Below are 21,086 nucleotides of genomic sequence, written 5' to 3' on the forward strand. Positions count from 1 at the left end.
GCCTTGGTGGAGGCGGCAATAGCCAGAGGCCCCTTGGAACCACCTCTGAAAGTGAAGAGTCTGAGCAATGCCTGGTCTACACCTCTACTATTATACAGAGAAAAAAAAAATCCAGGCCAGCTTAGAGCCAAGGCCTCCAACCCCAAGTGTACTGGGGGGCTGGGTAGGCAAGCAGGACCCTGTCAGACTGGTCAGATACACACAGGGTTGCGGGGTGGCATTCAGAGAGCACATTTATTTACAAAGCACTTTACAAACATTATGCCTCCCCCACAGGCCCCTGCGAGGTAGGTCAGTAGTCATATCTACAGTTTACAGATGGGGAAATTGAGGCACGGAATGGGGGTGTGGCCTGCCCCATTTTAAAGAGAACTTCCCACCCACCCATCAAAAAATAACAGAATAAAAACAAAGCAACAACAAAAAAAATGCTGATCCTCCATCCCACAATACCCCTTCTTCCTCCAAACACTAATGGTTGTGCCCAGCCTCTCTCTAACACTGCCTCCTTCCCAGGGACAGCCTGCCCAGGAGCCATAGGGACCTCGACTCCAGGGAATGTGGTTCTGCCTTGCAGACTGTCACTGGCCCAAGCTGAGCAGGACCAAGCCATGGAGGCTTAAAGGCCAGGGGAAGCTCAGAGCCCATGTCAGGAAAGCAGAAGTGGGGAAGGTGGTGAGTCAGGACTGGGGGACTATAGGGGACAGTGGGGTGGAGGAGGTCAATGCAACTCCCCTGAAGAGGATTGTCAATGTGTCCCCAGCCTTCCCAGACCCTCAGAGGCTCAACCAGAAGGGATTCAGGACACCAAGTCCCAATGTACCCCATCCATGTACAGAAGGGCCACCCCCAGTGGAAGCCTTGGCCTGGGATATTTTCTACAGGGCCTCACTCATCTCTCCCAAGGGCTGGGATGGAGCAAAGGGGCTTGGCCTGGGTTCCCCACAGCTGGCTCTTCTGGCCCCTGTCACTGTGTCAGGCCTCTCACCATAGGCCTGCAGGACCTTTTGGGGGTGGGGCTGGGCTACAGTCTTGCTAAGCTCTTCCTTGACCCACAGCCACCATGGGAACCACCAAGGTGACCCAGCGTCCACTCCAACACTTTCCCCATGGGACTATGGCTGAGAAGAGTTGAGAGCACAGGTCCTCTTTGCCAGCAGGGATGGCGGGCCTGGCCCTGAGTGCACAGTGGGATCCCAGGCCAGGGGCCCGCTATCTTGACTCCAACCCTTCCAGGTACTCCAGTGCCACATCGTAGCAAAAGTGGTACTGATCCTAGGAAAAGAGAGAGAAAGTATCAAGAGTCTGACCCCTCCCCTGGACTGGGGAGAGAGGACACAGGTAGCCCTGGCCCCGCCCGCGGAAGGGGGATGGGAGCAATGGGAACAATGTTCTAACACCATAGGACAAGAGAAGGCCCCAAGGTGGGAACCATATAGGGCAGAGGAAGTACTGAGAAACCTGGCCAGGCATGACAGGGAAGTGGAAGTGCCTGGGCCCAGGCACATGGCCCCTCACCATAGTCTCCACCATATTGGGCTTGTAGTTCCGAAGCGTTTTGGCAGCAAAGAAAACATCCACCAGGCCATGGCAACGGATCATCTCCAGGACTGTGGCACAGGCACAGAAGGTGCCACTGCGGCCACCCCCGTTTCTAGGAGACATACGAAAGGTTTGGGGTGAGACCTGGGAACCTAAAGATAAAGGGCAGAGCCAGCAACCAAAAGGCATGGGTGGAGTCAGGGAGACCAAATGCAAGGGGTGGGGCTAGGGGTCAAGAAGGGGGCGGGGGGTCAGGACACCAATGACATGGAGTCCAGAGGACAGAAGGACCAAAAGGTTAAAGAGACAGCTCAGAGACTGACATCAGAAGCCTTATGTCATCTCAGAAGACACAGCCTCAAGAAGGAATGGACTGCAAATTCCTAGAGAAAAAGCTAGACACACTCAAAGAGAAAGACACTGGGGCTAGAGCAGTGACAGAGAAAGGCAGTCGAGCAGCAAACACCTGGGAGCAAGGTGGAAAACAAACATTGGGAAGGCCAGTCACAGCCCTGAAACAGACACACAGCTGCAAACACAGGAGAGCCAAGCCTGCCATCCCACCAAAGACCCTCCTATTACCTCCCCATGCCTTCCAGCCTTCCACTCATTTCCTGGGGTACCACATGTCACCTAAAATTGGGAAGTACCCTTCTCCAGGTGCCTCTCACTTGAATGGAAAGCCCTGAGGGCTGGGGCCTAGACTGACTAAGCAACCTAGATTGCCCAGCCTGACACTGGAAGGCTCAGTGAGTGCCAGAAGCATGAAAAGTGGGACTCAAAGGAGTGACTGCTCCCAGACATAAGTGAATACATAGATTCATGAATAGGGCATACATATGAAAGAATGAAGGAATGAATAATGAACAAATGAATTGTGTTGCAGGAGTCCACGCATAAACACAGACTGGAATTCCATCGGCATTGAAGCATGCTACAATCTCATGGGGTGAAAAATTCTGACAAGACTCTAATTAAACCAGCGAAGTCAAACATCACATACAACGTATTTCACAATTGTTCCAGGTTGAATCTCTACCCTGGAAACTGCCTGGGTTCCTCCAATAAAGGCAGGGCCAGCTTCAGCTGGCTAGACAAGGTCCAGGACACAGCTGTCTGGGATCCCAAGGTCTTCGGTGCCAGTCTTGAGGCCCTCTGTCAGCTTGGGCATCTGTCCTGGTTCCTGATCCCTTCCCAGACCCCTGTAGAGCAAGCACTCACAGGCAGTGCACCACGGTGCGCCCATCCCCGCTCTCCGCCTGCCACTTGTCCACCTCGGCCAGCAGGTGCAGGAAGGCCTTCTTGGAGTCAGGCGTGTCCCGGTAAGCAGACCAGCGCAGGAACTGGAAGTGCCGCACCAGCAGGTGGCCCTCCTGCAGCTGAGGGCACGCAAAGTCAGCCAAGGGGACATGAGCATTAAGGTCACAGGGGCCCCTGAAGATCTCAAGAGGATCCCTAGCAGCAGCCCCAGTCACCACCCAGGTTCTCACCCTTGGGCTCCTCAGACCACTCACCCGAGAGACGTTCTGCACCCGGAAAACTCGGGCTACCAAGTCTTCATCCGCTGTGCCTGATACAAACTCCACCTCCATGAGGCCATACTGCTGCCGGCCTGGCTCTGGCCAGTACTGGAGGCAGGGCTGGGGGCATGGCATGGAGAGGAGAGCTGGGGAAAGCCGGGCTGAGGCCCATCCCACCGCCAAGATGCCACATTTTCCCCACCACTCCCAGACCCTGACCCAACCCCTCACTCCAGATTCCTCTGTGGTATCCTCCCATCTCCACCTCCACAGCTGACTGCAGGATACACATGTCCAAGTGCTCTGCACTGACGGGTAGATCAGTCTTCACAGACAGCACAGGAATGCCAGCTGTGTGTGGCTAGAAACCTCTACCTTAACAGCCTCATACCCCCATACACGTGTGCACACACACACCTGCACAAGGCTGCCTTCTTCCAGAAACAGGCCTAAATCACCCCACACCTCAACCAGCCCCTCTGCCTTCTCTCTCACTGCCTCTGACCTCAGCACCAGGTGGGGTGTCCCTAATGCTGGACCGGGACTCGACTCCCTACTCCTGTCCTAGGACCCTCCATGGAGGCAAGGGTGCTACCTACCTGCCCCTGCAAATCAGACTGAGGTCACGAAAGGGGCAGAGGAGGCACACACCCTTCCCAACAAGTACACAACTAGGTACTATGGGCAGATCCCTTGCGAGCCCCAGCTTCTAGTCTCCCCTCTGCCTAGAACCCCAGAAAGGCTCTTCTGTTCTCTGGGCCCCAGTTTCTTCATCTGTAAAACTAGGGTAAGTTAATTTGCCTTCCCGAGTCTCAGTTTCCTTCTCTATAAAACAGGGACCAGCACTAGATCTGTCTCACAGGGTTATCATGAGGACTATGTGAGAGGTGCATAGATGCTTGGCATCCTATGTGCCTGCCACAGATTAGGTGCTCAGAACAAGGCATGTATGGGGATGATGAGGATGACAGTCACTTCAGAGGCCCCCAAATGACACCATGCTCCATCTGTTTCCCTCTGACCAGAGGCTGGGGAGGAGAGGACACTACTTTCTTCTTTGTGCCTAGGATGCTGGGAACCCCTGCTGTTCTCTCTCTGGGATCACCCTTCTACTATGACCTGACCCACTAAGCCCCACCCTTCCCACAACTCAGCTCAGATACTGCCTCCTCCAAAAGCCCTCCTTGATACATTCTTTCCCAGGATTCTCTGTCCCTGTGCCAGCTCCAGGAAAGGCCTTTTTCCTCTGTGCTGTCACTACCAGCTTTTATACCTGTTCCTTCTTGAACTTCAAGATCTAGGAAGGACTGGGATTGCTTTTTCTGTTCCCACACTGTGCACTGCAAGGCCTGTCAGGCAGGGTTCTTGGGGAAAGGTGGCTGAATGCATATGCAATTTAGTGAGCAGCGAGTGATGTCTGGATCCCTGCCCCCACCCTAGCAAAGGTGTACTCCTTCCATAGCTGGGACTCACCTCGGATCCCCACACAGAGCCTGGGGCCCATTCTCTGCAGTTCTGGGTTATGTACCAGGGGCCTGGCTCATAAAGAACCCAGCTAATGCTCCTCCAGGTGCTCATAAGACTGATGTTCTCATTCCACAGAAAAACTGCTGGCCTCTGGGGTAGAAAGCAGGGGCACAAGGGAGTCCAGAGACCCAGGGCATGTGATCGGGGAGGTTAGAAGATTAGACATCTGTACTTCCAGAAGCTCCAGCCCTGGGAGCCCAAAAGCAAATGGGTGGGGGGAGGCGGGGAATCAGAGGGACTCTCCCCAGGCTATCATAAAGCCAGTGACTGGCCAACCTCATAAGCAACTGTCATACTTATCAACCTGCCATGTACTGTGCTGTGTTGCCATGTACTGTGCTGCACTGTGCCCCGTCAGAACATCAGGATGATTTGTGATAGTCCCATTTACAGAGAAGGAAACTGAGGTTCAACAGGGCCAATTAACTTACCCTAGGTCAAACAGTCAGACAACAGGAGGCTTGGATTTTACTCTACCTCCAAGACCCCCATGATAAGCAAGTCAGTGGAGCTACTTAAAAAGCAGAAACTCTAAATGAGGCAGCACTGCTCTGCCACTCCACAGCTCTGTGTCCTTGGACGATGCACTACACCTGTGTGGGTCTTAATTTCCTTAATTTTTTTTAACTGAAGTCTCCATCCCAAGGTTACTACAGATTGTAAACAAGAACAAATATGCAAAGCAGAGTCCATGGCTAACTGTAGCTGCTCAATAAACAGCAGCCAGTTTGCTCCATCCATCACCCTTGTTTTACAGATGAGGAAACCAAGGCTCTGGGAGGGAATGTGACTCATCTAAGGGTCCACAACAATAGGTGGCAGAACTGGGCTCCAACCCTTAACTTTAGGGATGGTGCCCTTGAACGCACTGAGGCCCTGGCAAGTGGGGCCTCACCCAGGCAGAGTTGGACTGGTTCAGCTGGTTGAGCATGACGATGGATGTGCACCCGTAGTCATAGACCAGCCGCCAGAAGTCGGGTGTGGTGCTCTGCAGTGGATGCAGGGTCACAATGAAGGCCGCACTCCGTGTGTAGCTCTGCAGGGAAACCAGCACTCAGCATGGCTCTGTGTGTGACACTGCTGAAGTTCCAGCCAGGCTGGAGGGGGAGAGCTGTGCCTGCAGGACCAGGCTACCTGCAGTGCCCACTTCACACAGAGGCCTGGACTGGTAAGCTGGGCCATCAAGGCTCTAGTGCCCAAGCCTGTGACCGCCACAAACTAAACAGTCAAAGATCCCTGAATGTGGAGCTGAACTTGCTCCCTGCCTCTGAGTCTTTATATCTGCTATCTCTGCTGCATAGACCAATTTCCCAAATGTCTGCCTGGCTCTCTCCTCACTTACTTCCACTCTTAGCTTAGCTGTCACCTCTTCAAACAGGCCCTTCCTTACCATCTCAGCAAAAACAGCCATACACATAGGCCCCACCTCCACATTTAACTCTCCTTCTACCTGGTTGCTTTCTGTAGAAATGTCCAGTGTGTATTTATTATTTACTGCCTAAGCCCACCCTCAAATGCAAGGTTCAGGAGAGCAGACATCTCAGGGCATGACCTCTTCCCAGCACATTGTAGGGGTTCAATAAATGTTTCTGAATAAATAAATCTCTAAACCACTTCCAACTCCATGAATGAAGGGTCTGAGACCTACCCTGTCTCCTCAGGTGGGGACAGGCACTGACTCTGATTCCTGCTCCTGATCTCCACCTTCTGAGAGAACTGATACTAGAGCTCTGACCCCAAGTCTCCCTGGGGTCCACCAGGCCCCACCCTGCCTGGACTCCCTCTCCTGTGCTCTTCTCCTACAACCCCATTCCCTGACCCCTGGCCTTTCTCCTGACCTGGGGGCTGCCACAGCTCCTAGAACACAGGTCCTTGTCTGGCTTTTTCTGGCCTTGGTTCTGATCTGGGTCCTGAGCAGGTTGCCCTGCCCTTTGCAACCCTACATGGGGCAGGCAGAGACACCAGGCCTCCTACTGGTCTCTCAGATGCCCCTCCCAGGACCCTGAAGGCTCCCTGACAAGCAGGCACTAGAGGCCAGGCCCAGCCAGACTCCAGAACACAGGTCTGGGTACCCAAGGGCTCTCTGCAGACAGATTCACCCCAAACATACCCCAGCTGACCCCCCAACCAAGTCCACTACAATCCAAGAGTCATTTCTCTTGGTTCCTGGGTCAACCCCATGCAGCTGGGGTCAGGTGACTAAGGCATCAAGGATGCAGGAGGCGCAGAACTGAACCAGTAGCTTCTCTTCCTAATGGAGCCTGCCCAACTAGAGACTCAGGACCCTTAGAGAACGTCCTTTCCAGCCCCCAGGTTGCAGATGGGCACACTGAGGCTAGAAAGGGGCCTGCAAGGGAGGCTGTGGAATCCTCAGTTCCTACCCTCCAGGACCCCTCAACAGGCTCAACACCCCCAGGAGAGTCAGTGGGCACACTCACACATGTACTCCATCAGGCTGAGGGACAATAGTGAAGGATGCTCCACACTCACCCTGAGCTCACACAGGAAGCCCCTGGGCAACGAGAGAGGCCTCCCCTTCTTGGAGCACACCCCTGTCCAGTACTGTCCTGCCTAGGGGCCATTGGCTAGGAACCAGGCCTTCCTCCTCTCCCATCTCTCATCTCTATGTGGGGGCCATTCAGAGGTGCTGCACCTGGCTGTGTCCCCACCTCATTCACTCCTTGCCTGAGTGAGTTGCTTAGCGAGGCTCCTTTCCTCTCAGAAGCATGCATCGTCACTGCCCCTGTGACGTATGTGCCCAGCTACACACAATGACTGTTCCTAACGGGGAAGGTGGGCCCTGGGGGTTCAGCAGCATCTGGAAGGGCAAATTGCCCAACCAAGGAATGGAAGGCATGGCCAGTCCACTTGGCCACAAATCTAAATCCAAATTCACCCGTGTTCTCTGTCACATCTGGATCTCCATCTGTTTCTTGCATCTCTCAACTGACTCCTATGGGAAGAGGAGTAGGGATGATAATCACTGACTCTTTCCCCTTAGATAGCAGCATCCTGAGTCCTGAAAGCCCAGCACCCATTCCTGCCATGCTTGAAACACAGAGTAAAGGAGCTAGAGGCCCAGGGTGGGAGTAGAGAAATGGCTCCTGAGCCCTCAAACCACAGCCAGGGAGGGCCAGGGAGCAAGTCACCATTCCAGGCCAGGTCCTGGAACAGATGTAGCTCAATCTCCCCAGGCTCCAAACATCAGGTCTCAACCCCAACAGTAAGCCCTCAGGGCCTCCCCAGCCAAAGCCCCTGATCCTGGATACAGCCCTGCCTGAACTCCACAACCCAAACTCCACCCCTCCCCATACCTCAGTGTGAGTACTGGCTTGAATAATGCCCAGAGTGAAAGATCTAAGATCAGTGGGGATAGGAAGGTCTCCCCATCAGCCTGGCACCCCCCAGAATGGGTAGAGGGTTCCCCAACCAAAGTCCTCAGCTCTGCTCCCGACTCCTGGACCTTTCTAGATGCTTCTGGGAAGGGGAGTTCCAGAGCCTACAGCATCCCCGAGCTCTCACATCAGTCAGGGCCGCATTGATGTAGTTGTTGGGGTCCCCATCGGTGGAGATGAGGAAGGGCAGGCAGCGGTCAGGTGGCAGGACGTCCATGCTGCGGTTCTTGTCACGGTTCCTGGGCAGCAGGGCGATGCTGCACTCCTCCACGTCCAGTGGTGGTGTCACTGAGTTCAGTGTCTACAAGGAGCAGTGGGGTAGGTGGGAGGATGGAGACAGGAAGGCACAGCCATGGCTTGCTGGGCCTCCTCACAGTCTCACGAGGACAGTGAGCTGCTTTGTAAACTCCATGTTGTAGATGGAGAAACTGAGATCCAGCAAGAACCTCAGGAGAGAAGACAGGAACCCAGGCCATTCAAGGCCTGGACTGAGCTCTGGAGACTAGAGTCTGCCTCCCCACCACCCATGTAATCTTAGATAAGCTGTGGTTTCTCTCAGCCTCAGTTTTCCTCAACTGTAAAATGGGAAACAAATATGCCTACCTTGTGGGGCTGATGGCAGGATAAAGTGAAATAATGCAGACCCTGAGCACAGCCTGGCACACCCAGGGCTCAATACACAGCAGGCCCAGGGAGGATCACTGCTAGTATCTCAGTGCATTCAAAGAGACAAGCCCTAGAACCCCACCTCGTCTACACAGCTCACTCCAGGCACCAGGCAGAAGTGGTTGCCTGCCTTGGTCAGGCCCTGTCTAGACAGAATGCACATCCTAAGCAGCTGGCCCAGCTTCAAGCAGAGCTCTGGGCATCTCCTTCACCTGCCTCAAGCCTCATGCATCTGGGTCTCGGTATCTTGCTGTTACCTGGACCCCTCATAGAGGACCCAAGACTGTCACAGTCTCCACAGCCTGACACACTTCTCTAGGAATCACTGGCTGAATTTCTCAGAAGACTGTCCAGGGTTGGCTACAGAGCACCACAGCTGACAGATGCCACCTGGCTGAACCCTTGCAGGAACCTGCAGGACACCTGGGGTCTCTGGTGCCCAGTGACCAGCAGATTCCTCTCCCCTCTTAGCCCTGTGACATGGTGAGGCTGGCCCTGCCCCCAGAACTGGATAACCACAGTCTTGGCCCATCATGGGCTCCATCTCTGGCCCCAGTGACTGGCACATGGGAGTCAAGGCTATGGCTTGGTTGGGCTGTTGGAAGCAGAAAGGGCCTTCTTCCAGAGTCTCCTGACATGTGTCTGGCAAATCTGAGACATAGACCAAAACCAAAGCAGAACCAAGAATGGACAGAGACCAAGTATTGGCACTGTCATTTAAACCCCAGGATCCAGCCACAACTGAAGCTGCACCACCCTCAGACTTTGCAGTCCTTAGAGCTACTGAGCTGGGTTTTTGTACTTACAACCAGGGGAATCTTGATGAATACCAACTGAAAGGGTTATACAACTCTCTTTCTTTTCTGGATAACAAAACTGAGCCTTAGAGAGGTAAAGTAACTTGTTCAAAGCTACTCACAGTTCCTAACTAGATAAGACAGGATTTGAACCCAGGTTTATCTGACTTCAAAGTCTGGGGTCTTAACTGCTTTGATGCACCACCTCCTCCACTGTCTCAAAGTCTTTCCTTGTAGCCCAATTCTGTCATTCCAGCTGTGTCTCAGGCTGCTCCCTTGGCCTTTAGTGACCATCACAGAACTGAGAGGACCTCCCAGGGTGTGCGCATACACACACACACACACACACACACACACACACACAACCTATACACACATGTTCAATCCCCCCACCTGGAACTCTTCCCGAAGCTGGGAGGAATTACTCTGAGGGTCAATTCGGATCATCTCCCTGTAGGTGGCCTTGAACTCATTGACAGGGATGGTGGTCTCCCCACAGAGGCAGGCCTCCAGGATTGCATCATGGATGAAGATGTACTGCTCCTGGAACAGGAAATAAAGATGTAAGAACCATGAGTAGACTGCAGATCTGTGGGGAAGAGGGGATAAGCAAGCTTAAGGTTGGGCCATGGTACTCTAAGGAAATCCAACCCACTTGAAGCAACCTTCAAAGACATGTTAGCTCATCTCATAGTGCATCCCTGTAACACCCCAGAGATGCTCTGGAAGGTAGGGAATAGCCCAAGGCCCCAGATCTAGTGAGGATACAAACCCAGTTATGTCTGGACTACAGAGCTCATTGTCATCTGACCTCACCTGACACAACACTGTGAAGACCCTAAGAGGCTGGCAGCTCCTGTTCACAGATGATCCTAGGCAGGGCAGGATCTAAGGACCCCTTCAAAAGCACCCACCAGCTCTGAGATCCTCACAACAGACTCAAGTCCTCAAGGGGAGGAGGGGACAGGGCAGGGTCCTGCACCTCGGTCTGGATCATGTTGACACGCCGGGAGCAGAGGGTTTTCACACAGTTGTAAATGTCCACGACGCCCTCGCACTCTGCCATGTCCAGCATCACATCCAGAACGATGTAGCAGCCTGTGCGGCCAGTGCCCGCGCTGGAGGAGAGAGGCCCCAGGCCACATCAGCGCCTTGGGAGGGAGGCTCAGGACCAGGGAGAAGAGAGAAGAGGGGGCCTGGGGTGCTTGCCATAGTATACCACACAGGTGAAAGTGACAAAAAGAGAAGGCCAAGGCAGGAGGAGCCAGGAAGAAGGCAGCTCCCCGAAACATGAGAACAGAGCTGGGGAGGCCGTGGGGAAAGACAGAAGGGGAGAGAGTGCAGAGGTGAAGCTGGCCCAACTTTGAAGCTTGGACTGGGGGAGAGGGACGAGGAGATGTTCAGAATTCGATTGAAGAATTTTTTCCTCCTGGATGTCCTCAAATCTCCTGCACATCTTTCAAAATCCTACACGCTCATACCCACTCACACACTCTGTGGAGCCTCCATCGCTTCCAGGCAGTGCCCTTTTGGGCTCCAGAAGAAATCTGGCAGGCTTTTATTCAAACATTCTTCCTGTTATATGGTCACTGTTTATCACCCTAAGTCCACTGGGAACTCATGGACAGCTGGGCTGTGTTGGATTTATCACTGTGACATGTATACTCAATACCAGGTTGAGCAGAGTTAAAGAGGAAGAGGAGTGGACAAAGATGACAGCAAGATATCAGGTATGAAAATGGTGGCATGAGGCTGGCAGAGTGGCTCAAGTGGTAGGGTGCCTCCTAGCAAGTGCAAGGCCCTGAGTACAAGCCCTAGGACCTCCAAATAAGAAAGGAAAAGAAATTGTTGGCATCAGAGTGTGAGAACATACCGATATCACTGGTGGGGGCTTAAATCACACAACCATGCTAGAACACTATTTGGCAGTATGCAGTAAAGCTGAGTTGTCCACACAGACACAATTCTACTCCTAGGTACATACCCACAGAAATGTGTATATTTCTTGACCAAGAGAATGTCCTAAGCATTGCTATTTAATTTTAGTTAGCACTGTTCTGCCTAACAGCCCAGAGCTGGAATCATCCTAAATGCCTGCCAAGCAGAATGAATAGATACACTGTAGTCTCTTAACCCACTGGAACAGGATACAATGTGGATGAACCTTACAAACATTAGGTTGGGGGAAAGAAGTCAGGCAGCAAAGGGCACAAGCTGTAGGATTCTATTTATACAAAGTTCAAAATCATGCAAGACCACCTCTGGTTTAGAAGTCCGGTTGCTCTGGAAGGAGAAAACATTCTGGAACTGGACTAAGAACGCTGTTGATGTTCTGTTTCCTATGTGAAAACTCATGGCTACATGTACACTTATTATTTGTGATTTAAGTATACACTGCCTTAAGTATATTATATATCAATAAAGCTTTGTTTTTAAAAGATGGGACCTAGATAAATCAAAGAGAAGCTGGCTTGGAGGTGGCAGGACAGGAAGACTGATTCTGGGGACCTGGTAAGAATCCAATCAGAGGAGCCAGGACAAAGCATAGAGACCATCAACTTGTGGGTTCAGGGGACCTGAGGAAACCCACAGGTGAGAGGGTAAGCTCTCCAGGAGAAGAAGCAGGAGGAAGACGTGGAGCGAGAGGAAGCACAGAAGAGAAAGGAAGGACAGCTGGGGTCACGAGGGCCAATCCAAACAAGAGACAGGAGTGGGAGAGGGGGTAAAGAAGGTCTGGGCTGCAGAGGTGACAGCTAAGGGACGAACAAGAACCCCTGAGTGCGAGAAGGAGAAGGTGACATCCTTCTCAGCCCCCTCACTACACCTCACTTGCAGCAGGTGTACAACAAACCCTTGCTGCACAAAAGCAGGCTGGACTTGATCACGCCTGGTGCCTCACTAACTCAAGGCCCCCTCTGAGCTCCAGTACCTCCTCAGCCTCTGGCCAAGGGGCTCCACTGGAACAGAATCAAGATTCAAAGAGCAAAGGGCTTTGAAGGGTCAATTCTCTTCTGTCCCCTGTCTCCAAGAAGGCTGAGCCCAGGCCTAGCCTCTCCTGAAGTCTTTCAACTTGCCTTACTCCAGCCCAGCACCCCCAGCCCCTGTTCTCGTTGGGATTCCCAGCACTCCAACCTGCAGTGGATGACTACAGGCCCGGCATCAGGTGGGGTGGAGGCCTTCACACGCCGGATGAAGGCCAGGAGCCCAGTAGCATGGTAGGGGACGCCGTGTTCTGGCCATGCTGTAAAGTGGAACTGACGGACCTCATGCCGTGCAGAGTAGCCTCTCTGTGGAGACAGTAGTGATAACAGAGTCACTGGCAGCATCTACTGGACGCTTACTGTGTGCCAGGCACTATGGTGAGCAGCTCACTGTTATTTATTGGTGGGGTGTGCTCCTAGTGAGGCAGTAAGTGTGACTATCCATTATACAGGAGAGAAAGCCAAGGCCCAAAGAGGAAAATCCACCTCCTCAAGGTTGAACAGACAGACACTATGCCAGACTTGGACAGAGGTCTGCTTGATGCTTAAACTTACGCTACTGAACACCCAGCCTAAATGGGTTGTGGTTTAAACACAGATCATTTCGACTCTTAGTTTCAAAGGAAGAAATTATCTCTCCTCTGAGGACTTTACAGAGCAATCAAATGGGATTGTGGACAGAACTGGCCAGCCAATCACTGACCGTGGGGCCTCTGATACATGATGGAACCTCATTTTCCTTATCTGTAAAATGGGACTAATTCCACAGCTTTCCAGAGCTGAAACAATGTGTGTAATGAGCTCAGCATAGGGCTCCGCACAGAATGGGAGTCAAAGTGGGGCAGCCAGAATCATCCTCATTGCTGCAAACTCCTCTTGGGATCATCAGCAAAGACCACTCCCCCCAGCAAGTGGTTACAAGCAGCTTCCTTGCTTAGGAAGGGATGCTCCCTAGGTTGGGGAGGAAGTGGGATCTGCAGGGAAATGGGTGTCAGGGAGCCTCACCCGCTCCAAGGTAAAAGTGCGCACGACATATTCAGCCAGTGTCTCCGTCTTCACCAATGTGATCTTGATGTCCCCGTACATGTCTGAGGCTTCTGGCCAGTACCGTGAGCACTTTACCTGCAGCCCCCACAGCAGAGGACTCAGTGGGCTCACTCCCATCTACTATGGCCCATCCTGCCCCCAGCTCAGCCCACAGCCCCGCTTACCCTGCCCACCTCTACCAGCTTGGTGATCATGACGATGCTTGAACAGTGCTCCTGCCACACCACGCGCCAGAAATCGTAGATCATCTCAGGCTTCGGCCCTGGGGGTGCAGAGGGCACCTGTCCCTCAACAAGGTCTCTGCCAAGGCTAGAAAACCCTGCTGCCCAGTGCCACCTCAGGCCAGGAGCTCCCTAGCCCCAGTGGGGGGCTTCCCACTCACCCCACATACACCCCTTAACTGCCGATTCATGCCTGTGGAGTCAGAACAGGGCAGAATCAGGGCCAGAGAACCCAGTATGCTGAGTGGGGACCCAGGAAGTGGAGCTGGAGGGCAGATCCTCAGTCCATGGGACAATTCTCCAAGAGGTATGGAATGATGGACCATCAGGGGAGAGAGACACAGCCAAAGGGGACCCAGGAGGCCACTGGACTAAGAGACACAATTCACCCCCATGAGGACTGGACCCAGCCAACCCTTTTGCATGTACCATGATAGAGACAGACAGGTAGACCAGGGAGCTGTGTGGGGGCTGATCACATTGAGAGCCACAAACACAGAGAGGGGACAAACAGATGTCAAGAGATCCAGGCAAGGAGTGAGGATCAGACAGACAGACAGATTGGGAGGCAGACAGGAGCCAAGCAGGTCATCAGGATGGCAGACAGGCAGGTAGCAGGCACTCCAGCACACAGGAGGACGCCTGTGGGCAGAGGGACCAGGTACCTTGAGTGGCTATGAAGTGATTTGACCTGTGGTAGCCCTGAAACAGGAGAAAAGGACATGGTGAGAGCCCCAGGAGCAGCCCCTCATCCCCTCAGACCTCCTCTGCCCTCCCACCCTGAAGCAGCACCCTACCCACCAGGGAACGCCCCACCCTTGTGCCTGGGCCTCCTGACCAGGACAACCTTGTCCTCCCAGTCCCCAAGACAGAGGGAAGTGCAGCTGGACACCAGTTGTCTTGCTGTGTGGCCCTGGGAGGATGCAACTCCCTTGTGGGCCTGGAGGGGTCTCCCCATCCACAAAGCAGGGAGAGTTATCTGCTTAGAACAAGGATGCTGTTGAGAACCAAATAAAGTTCAGGATGACCCTTCCCTGTTCCCAGAGTCCCTGATGTCCTAACCCACCCCACACGTGGGGTAACCAGAGCTCATCAGCTCTCCCAGCCCCTCTCAGGACAACCTGAAGCAAATGGCCCTCAGATAAAAATTTTATCTTTAAAATCAATTATAATAATGAAGATGAACTTTCTTAAGACCCTATTATGGTCACATCCTGTGCTAAGCACTTTACCTGCACTATTTTGAGCAAAAGAGAAACCAAGAGCTACTTTATCCTCCGTCTCCAGAGTCCTCACACCAGTAGAAGAACCCGCCCAAACCCAGAAAAACAGCCACCCTGCAAGGCCTCATCAATCTGGGACAAAAAGTCCCCCCAGATACCCAGAGCACCAATGCAGGCAGCACAGAAAAGGGGAAGAAGTATTGCAGGGCAGGACTTCAAGCTCTGCCCCAACCTCAAGGTCAGGCCCTCAACACAACACCCTGCAATTCCTCTGGCTCCCTGGGCTTCCTAGGCCCAAGCCCTGAAGACTGGCAGGGCTCAGTCCCAGCTCCACCCCTTGCTGGCTGCACGCCTTTAGACAAACACTCCATCACTTCCCTATGCCTCCATTTTCCCATCTATAAAACAGACACATGATAATATTTACCTCCCAGGGCCTTTGTAATAATAAATAAAGTAACATGTTGACTATGTCAAGCACAAAGTCAGTTCATTATTATTATTATTATTATTATTAATTTTTTGAGACAGAATCTCACTATGTAGCCCAGGCTGCCCTTGAACTCATAATCCTCCTGCCTCCACCTCCCAAATGCTGGGATTACAAGCATGTACCATCACTCCCAGCAATTACTACTGTTCTAAAGTTTCAACAGTGTCTCTCAAGATCCATACAGTGTTGATGTCAAAAATTGCTAGGGCAGCAGGTGATTTCCAACAAGGATGAAGAATTTAGGGCTGGTGGAGTGGGTCCAAGTGGTAGAACGCCTGCCTAGCAAGTCCGAGGCTCTAAGTTCAACCCCTCTGTACCAGGGGAAAAAAGAAAAGAATTTAAGTCTTGGAGTACAATGCACCTGGGTCCCTGATGCAGCTCTGCCAATTATGTCTAGGTCTTGGTAAAAGGCAGATCTGGGTTCAGAAGGTCTAGTGCATATGGGATTGTGCATTTTCAACCAAATGGTAGGGAGGGTCCACACTGATGGGCCTCAAGCACAATGAGCAGCCAGCCAGGCTCAAGCCTTAGAGCCTCCGTTTTCCTCTGCAATAGGAGGACAACAGCAAGACATTCTTGCCATTCCCATGGAAAGGACCAAACCATTATTAGTCAAAGTGACTAATAATGAAAAGCCTTCTAGGGTCACTTGGCCCTCACTACTGGAGGCCTCTCCAGGTTTGGTTCAATTCCCTCCCACTGGTGTGCCAAGCCAGTCTATACAGCAAGTCCTCAGCTGAGTTTCTGGAGAACAGGTCAGAGGGGACAGTGGAGGTGGAGGATGGAGAGGGTCAATTACAGGTACTGCCAGAGGCTATCCTCCTACCCTCAGCACTACTTAAGCTGGGAACATGTTACCCCACCTAAAGTTTGCCTAAGCTCTCACTTGAAAGAGGGTTCCTCATCTGACTCAGCCACCTCTGTGCCCCCTGGGACCCAGCACAGTGCCAGAACTCCAGCATCCATCAATAAATAATGAGGAATGGAACTCAATTAAAATTGATCAATTGGACTGGGGATGTAGCTCAGGGCTAGAGTGCTTGCCTAGCAGGCGCAAGGCCCTGGGTTCCATCCCCAGCACCACAACTGATCAGTCTGCCCAATGACCAGCTGATCTAAACTTCACCTCTATTACAACGTCTCGGTGTCTTTCTAATGTCCTGTTCTTTTACTCTTTGAAGTCATCATTTTGGAGAAAGTGTGGTCCAGTGGTTATCCAACCTATTGTCACTCAAGTCTATCTGAAGGAAGTGTTTGAGCAGACGATTCTCAGTGTCTGCATATTCACTTTTTAAATTCAATAATGATGACATTACGCAGAGGACACAAATAGGTTTAAGTGACAGTTCCTAAAGTAAGATGAGTCGATCACCTTGGACACACCCAAGAGAGCAGCATTAGAGCGCTCTGGGCCTCACGCTCCAGGAAGCATTGGTGGCAGGTCCTAGGAGCTTGCTCTTGGGCACACACCTGAACCTTCTGATTGACAGAAGACTGGGCACCTGTACTGCAGACAAGATCCCCAGGGCATCCTGATGCTTCCCAAAGGACAGGAACCACAGTTTACCAGGAGGGTAGACCACCAAGGCTGGTTTGTGGCCTTAAGCAAATCACTAAACTTTTCCAAGGCTCAATTTTCTCATCTGTCAAATGCCAGTCAACATGGTCCCTGTGTTGCAAAGTATGGTAAATACTGAACGACACACGTGCAGCACCTGGCACGCAGCACAACTGTTCGTGAGCATTTGAGGCAGCATTAAGCCAAGACTTCTAAGGGATATTTCTTAAGAGGGAAGCAAATGGGTAGGATTCAAGAGCTAGTGGGTTGCTGAAGAAACTGAAATTACAAAATGGGTAGTGATGAGTATTCATCATGACCCACAGGGGGCGCTACGACTGAGCAGAGCCACTGTACCTCCTGAGCCTAAAGATCCCTTTAAACACGAGAACTTTACAAACCAGCTGTGTCACTACACTCAAAATAAGAGGCACAACTGGGATAACTGGTTCTCTTCCCCCAATGTGACTGGGGCATCTTTCACTTTATAGGTTAGTCTCTCTGTGTTATCTGGAAAGATCTGACAATGAAGGGAATTTTAGCAATGATTAAAAAAAAAACAAACAAACAAAACAAGAAACATACTTTTAAAGGAAAAGGGGATAAAAAAGAACAAGTACCCAAAAAAGCAAAATCTTGCAGTCGTTAAATATTATGAAAATAACATATGTATTAAAATCAAAACAGAGGATTGCTAGATGAGTTAGGGTTTTGTTTAATTCTTAAAAGGTCAAAAAAAGATTGTGTAAGTTTTTTGAATGAATTCCTGAACTGCTTCCCCTAAAACATTCAAATTGGGGCTAAATTGAGGGAAAAATTGGTTGGGGTTGAGTTTTAAGCAAATGGATCAGGAAGGGATTTGAACACTAACTAGGGAAACTAATTGTAAGACTAGCCCACGGCTGGGAAGACCTAGACTCTAAGCAGTAGACAAGGCTATCCAGGGGATTTCCCCTACCACCCACCCAAGGGCCCCACAGAGGTTCACTGGGAATTGGGGGGGAGGCTGGGTGGTAGAGGTGACAGCGGTGGCCAGTGTGGGATCAGCCAGGAAAGCACCCCAATATTGGCTGCCCCTGTCACAATGGAGGACAAGGACCAATTGCTTCCAATAGGGACCCTGCCAAGTCTTCAACCAGGGCAGCCCTTGGCTAGGCTGCTAAAATGAACAGTTGTTGGGAACCCAGGAGAGGAGAAGGAGGACAGAGAAAGAGAAAGAGGGACAGCCAGAGACTGTGAGAGTCTGTGTTACAGCCAGTCAAACACACAGGAGGAGGAGGAGGAGGAAGAGGAGGAGGAGGAGGAGGGAGAGAGATACTTACTTGGCGGTTTATCCGAATCTTAATGATTCCAGTGAGGGAACAGAACAAAGCAAAAGAGACAGATGTTAGGCCAGAGGCAGATGAAAGTGGACGCGGCACAGGAGTGGCCAGAAAGGCCAGAAAGGGCGATGTGAGCTGGGAGGCAAAGCAGAGACAGTGGCCTGGACTGGGCTGGGGAGAGGGAATGAGGTGTCCCTGTGGGGGCCCCAAAAACACTTGACCTTGACCAGACCTTAACCAGGTTCACTGTCACCAGAACTGCCCAAGTCTGCAAGGCCAGGCCTGGCCCTTATCCCAGCCAAGGGACAGGATGGAAGGTCGGGAGAAGGCAAGGGATTCTGGGAAACATGGGTGGCACATCTGGCTCCAGGAAGAAGATGGAAGAGGGAGAGAGATGGTCTCCAAAGGCCCTGACAACCTCAGCCCCAGTACATTGTGTCTTTCTCCTCAGCCTTTACCCATGCTGTCCCTACCTGGGGTTCCCCCTGTCCTATGTAGCCACTGGGAGGAGCTCCACCCCACAGCCTGCAGCCTACACAGCCAGCCCTGGCTCTGCACTGCCTGTGGGACACTGGGGAAGTCACTCCTTTCCCATCTAATCTTTACAAGGCAACAGTTTTGCTTTTTGTTTTCTGCAGCACTGTGGATGGAACCTGGAGCCTCACTAGGCAAGCACTCTACCATTAAGCTACAACCCCAAGCCCCTCCATCTAATATGAAATGATTTGCCTTGTATGTATGTTTCTCTGCCTCCCAACTAGAATGTGTGTTCAAAGAAAGCAGGGACTAAGCCTATCTCGTTTACATCTATATTCCTGAGCTCAGGTGCGCAAAATGTATTTCATAAATGATGCTCTCCCAAGCTCAGCTTGCAGTCGCAAGTGGGGAATCTGAGCAGTCCCTTGGCCCTACCCCTTCTCCCCCTCATCCACACCTGGGGAGCAGACTTATCACCTCTGCACACCCAAGCCCAGACTTCCTGGCTGCCTGCCCTGTCTCTGAACTCTTCCTCCAATCCAGCTCTGGCCTCTTCCTCCAATCCAGCTGATCCAGCTGCTGCAGTAGATGGCAGGATAGCTTAACCATTAGCAAGAAAGACTCTAGAGACACAGACAGGCTGAGTTTTTTGTTGTTTTTTTTTTAGTTAGGGTCTTGCTATGTAGCTCAGGCTGACTTCAAACTTGCAATACTCCTGCCTCAGTCTTCCAACAGCTGGGATTATAGGCATGTACCAGCATACCCTGCTCTTGAGCCCTCTCTTTACCATTTACTAGTTGTGTGATCTCAGACCAGTAGCTTCACCTCTCTGAGCCCCAGTTTCCTCACCCGTAAAGAGAGGTCATGAAGTCTCATCTCTAAAGTGTGATGTTGGATACAAAGTGCTTAGCACAGTGCTTGGCACATAGTACATGCTCAATAAACATGCATTGCTCTTCTTAAAATATCACTCTGGTCACAGTCAAAACACTTAAACAACTCCCAGGTGCCCCTAGGAAAAAAACCCCAACTCCTTAGCCTGCCAAGTGAGGCCTTCATCATCTAGCCTGCCTACCCCTCACACCTCCAAGCTCTTGACCCTCTCTAAGAAGGGATCCTCCCAGGCCTCTAGGTCTTGCTGTCTGCCCTGGACCTTCCTTCTGCCTCCTTCCTAAAAGCTGCCACCCACTCTGACCACCCCCTCCTCTCAGCTCCCTGGAACCCAACACAGGAGCTCAGAGCACTCAGAACTCAACCATTCAAACCCATTGTTCCCAAAGGGCATCTGTCCTGCCAAAACAGTGAGCCTGAAGCAGACAGGGCCAGCTGAGCAGAAATGACAGGGCAAGGCACTCACGTCTATGTAGTTGGCATTAATGTAGTCGGCATTGGGGTCTCCCAGCATCGGGTGGAGTTTCACTCGGTGCCGATCGTCTGTAAATACACAGCAGATGGACAGAGCTACACCAGGGAGCCCAGAGCTGGAGCAGGCAGCAAAGGCCAGGGTGAGGCCCAGGCAGGACAGCCAGGTAACCCAGAGGCTCAGGGCCAGCTAGTACACTCTGGGCATCATGGGAGGCAGACCAAGACAGGGGTTAGAGTCTGAGTTATGGTGTCAAGGAGACCCAATGGCATCTGCTGCTCGGGCCATTAGCTGTGTGGCCTTGAGTACAGGTCTTCACCTTCCAAGTCTCAATTTCCTTATCTGTAAAATGGGACCATACTATTTCCCACTTCACAGGGCAATGGAGAGGAGTAAGTGAGACAATGGTGGTGATGCTCTGCACTACATGTCATAGCCTCTCAGTGTACAGCAGCCAATGAGGAGACCGTACAGCCATGCTGGCCTTGTTTCGCCTCCTAACTCCCTCCCACCCACTGACCCAGCCCCCAGTCCCTTCCCCAGAACTCACAGGCAGGCATTGACTCCTGCCAACCACCCTTGAGCTTGTCTTTCTTCTTTGTGGCATCCCAGCCTTCAAAGAAGCTCTGCCAAAAGGGAAAGAAGGAGTCAGTGGGAGACAGGGACCCCTCAACACACACAGGACCTCTTCCCCACAAGATGATGTGGATGGGATGGGGCTAGGGCAGTGATAAGGGTCAGGTTCAGGGCTGAACTTGGGGCTGAGATAAAGCCATATATATCCCTCTTTCAGCAAGGACTAGGTTCAAAACCAAGGAATGTGGGAGGAAGGGAAATGAGAAAAGAGGGTCAGAGTTCACAGTTTAGAATAGGAAACAGGGTTAAAATAAGGTTCTAATGCAAATTTGAGCTGGGAAGAAGGTGAAGATGAGGGTCAGATTAAAATCAGGAGAA

At 51.9% G+C, this 21,086-nt stretch overlaps 1 protein-coding gene across 9 annotated transcripts in view; it reads right to left on the reverse strand.

Moving 5' to 3' along the window:
* Positions 1 to 215: 215 nt before the first annotated feature.
* Positions 216 to 21,086, reverse strand: part of Ptpru (protein tyrosine phosphatase receptor type U) — a 117,555-nt gene continuing 96,684 nt past the window's right edge. For 4 of the 9 annotated variants that reach the window (XM_074080760.1, XM_074080759.1, XM_074080756.1 and 1 more), the window contains 15 exons: positions 20,683 to 20,758; positions 20,127 to 20,203; positions 18,293 to 18,310; positions 14,362 to 14,398; positions 13,640 to 13,737; positions 13,434 to 13,550; positions 12,580 to 12,734; positions 10,430 to 10,565; positions 9,841 to 9,990; positions 8,112 to 8,285; positions 5,485 to 5,625; positions 3,057 to 3,182; positions 2,764 to 2,921; positions 1,519 to 1,654; positions 216 to 1,275 (listed from right to left, as the gene is read on the reverse strand). In XM_074080760.1, the coding sequence (XP_073936861.1) occupies positions 1,213 to 1,275; positions 1,519 to 1,654; positions 2,764 to 2,921; positions 3,057 to 3,182; positions 5,485 to 5,625; positions 8,112 to 8,285; positions 9,841 to 9,990; positions 10,430 to 10,565; positions 12,580 to 12,734; positions 13,434 to 13,550; positions 13,640 to 13,737; positions 14,362 to 14,398; positions 18,293 to 18,310; positions 20,127 to 20,203; positions 20,683 to 20,758 (1,662 nt within the window). In that variant the 3' untranslated portion in view covers positions 216 to 1,212. The remainder of the gene's footprint in view (positions 1,276 to 1,518; positions 1,655 to 2,763; positions 2,922 to 3,056; positions 3,183 to 5,484; positions 5,626 to 8,111; positions 8,286 to 9,840; positions 9,991 to 10,429; positions 10,566 to 12,579; positions 12,735 to 13,433; positions 13,551 to 13,639; positions 13,738 to 14,361; positions 14,399 to 18,292; positions 18,311 to 20,126; positions 20,204 to 20,682; positions 20,759 to 21,086) is intronic. The other 5 variants (XM_074080755.1, XM_074080758.1, XM_074080754.1 and 2 more) reach the window with 3 other exon arrangements.

Source organism: Castor canadensis, chromosome 7, assembly GCF_047511655.1.
Source record: "Castor canadensis chromosome 7, mCasCan1.hap1v2, whole genome shotgun sequence".
NCBI classification, from domain to species: domain Eukaryota; kingdom Metazoa; phylum Chordata; class Mammalia; order Rodentia; family Castoridae; genus Castor; species Castor canadensis.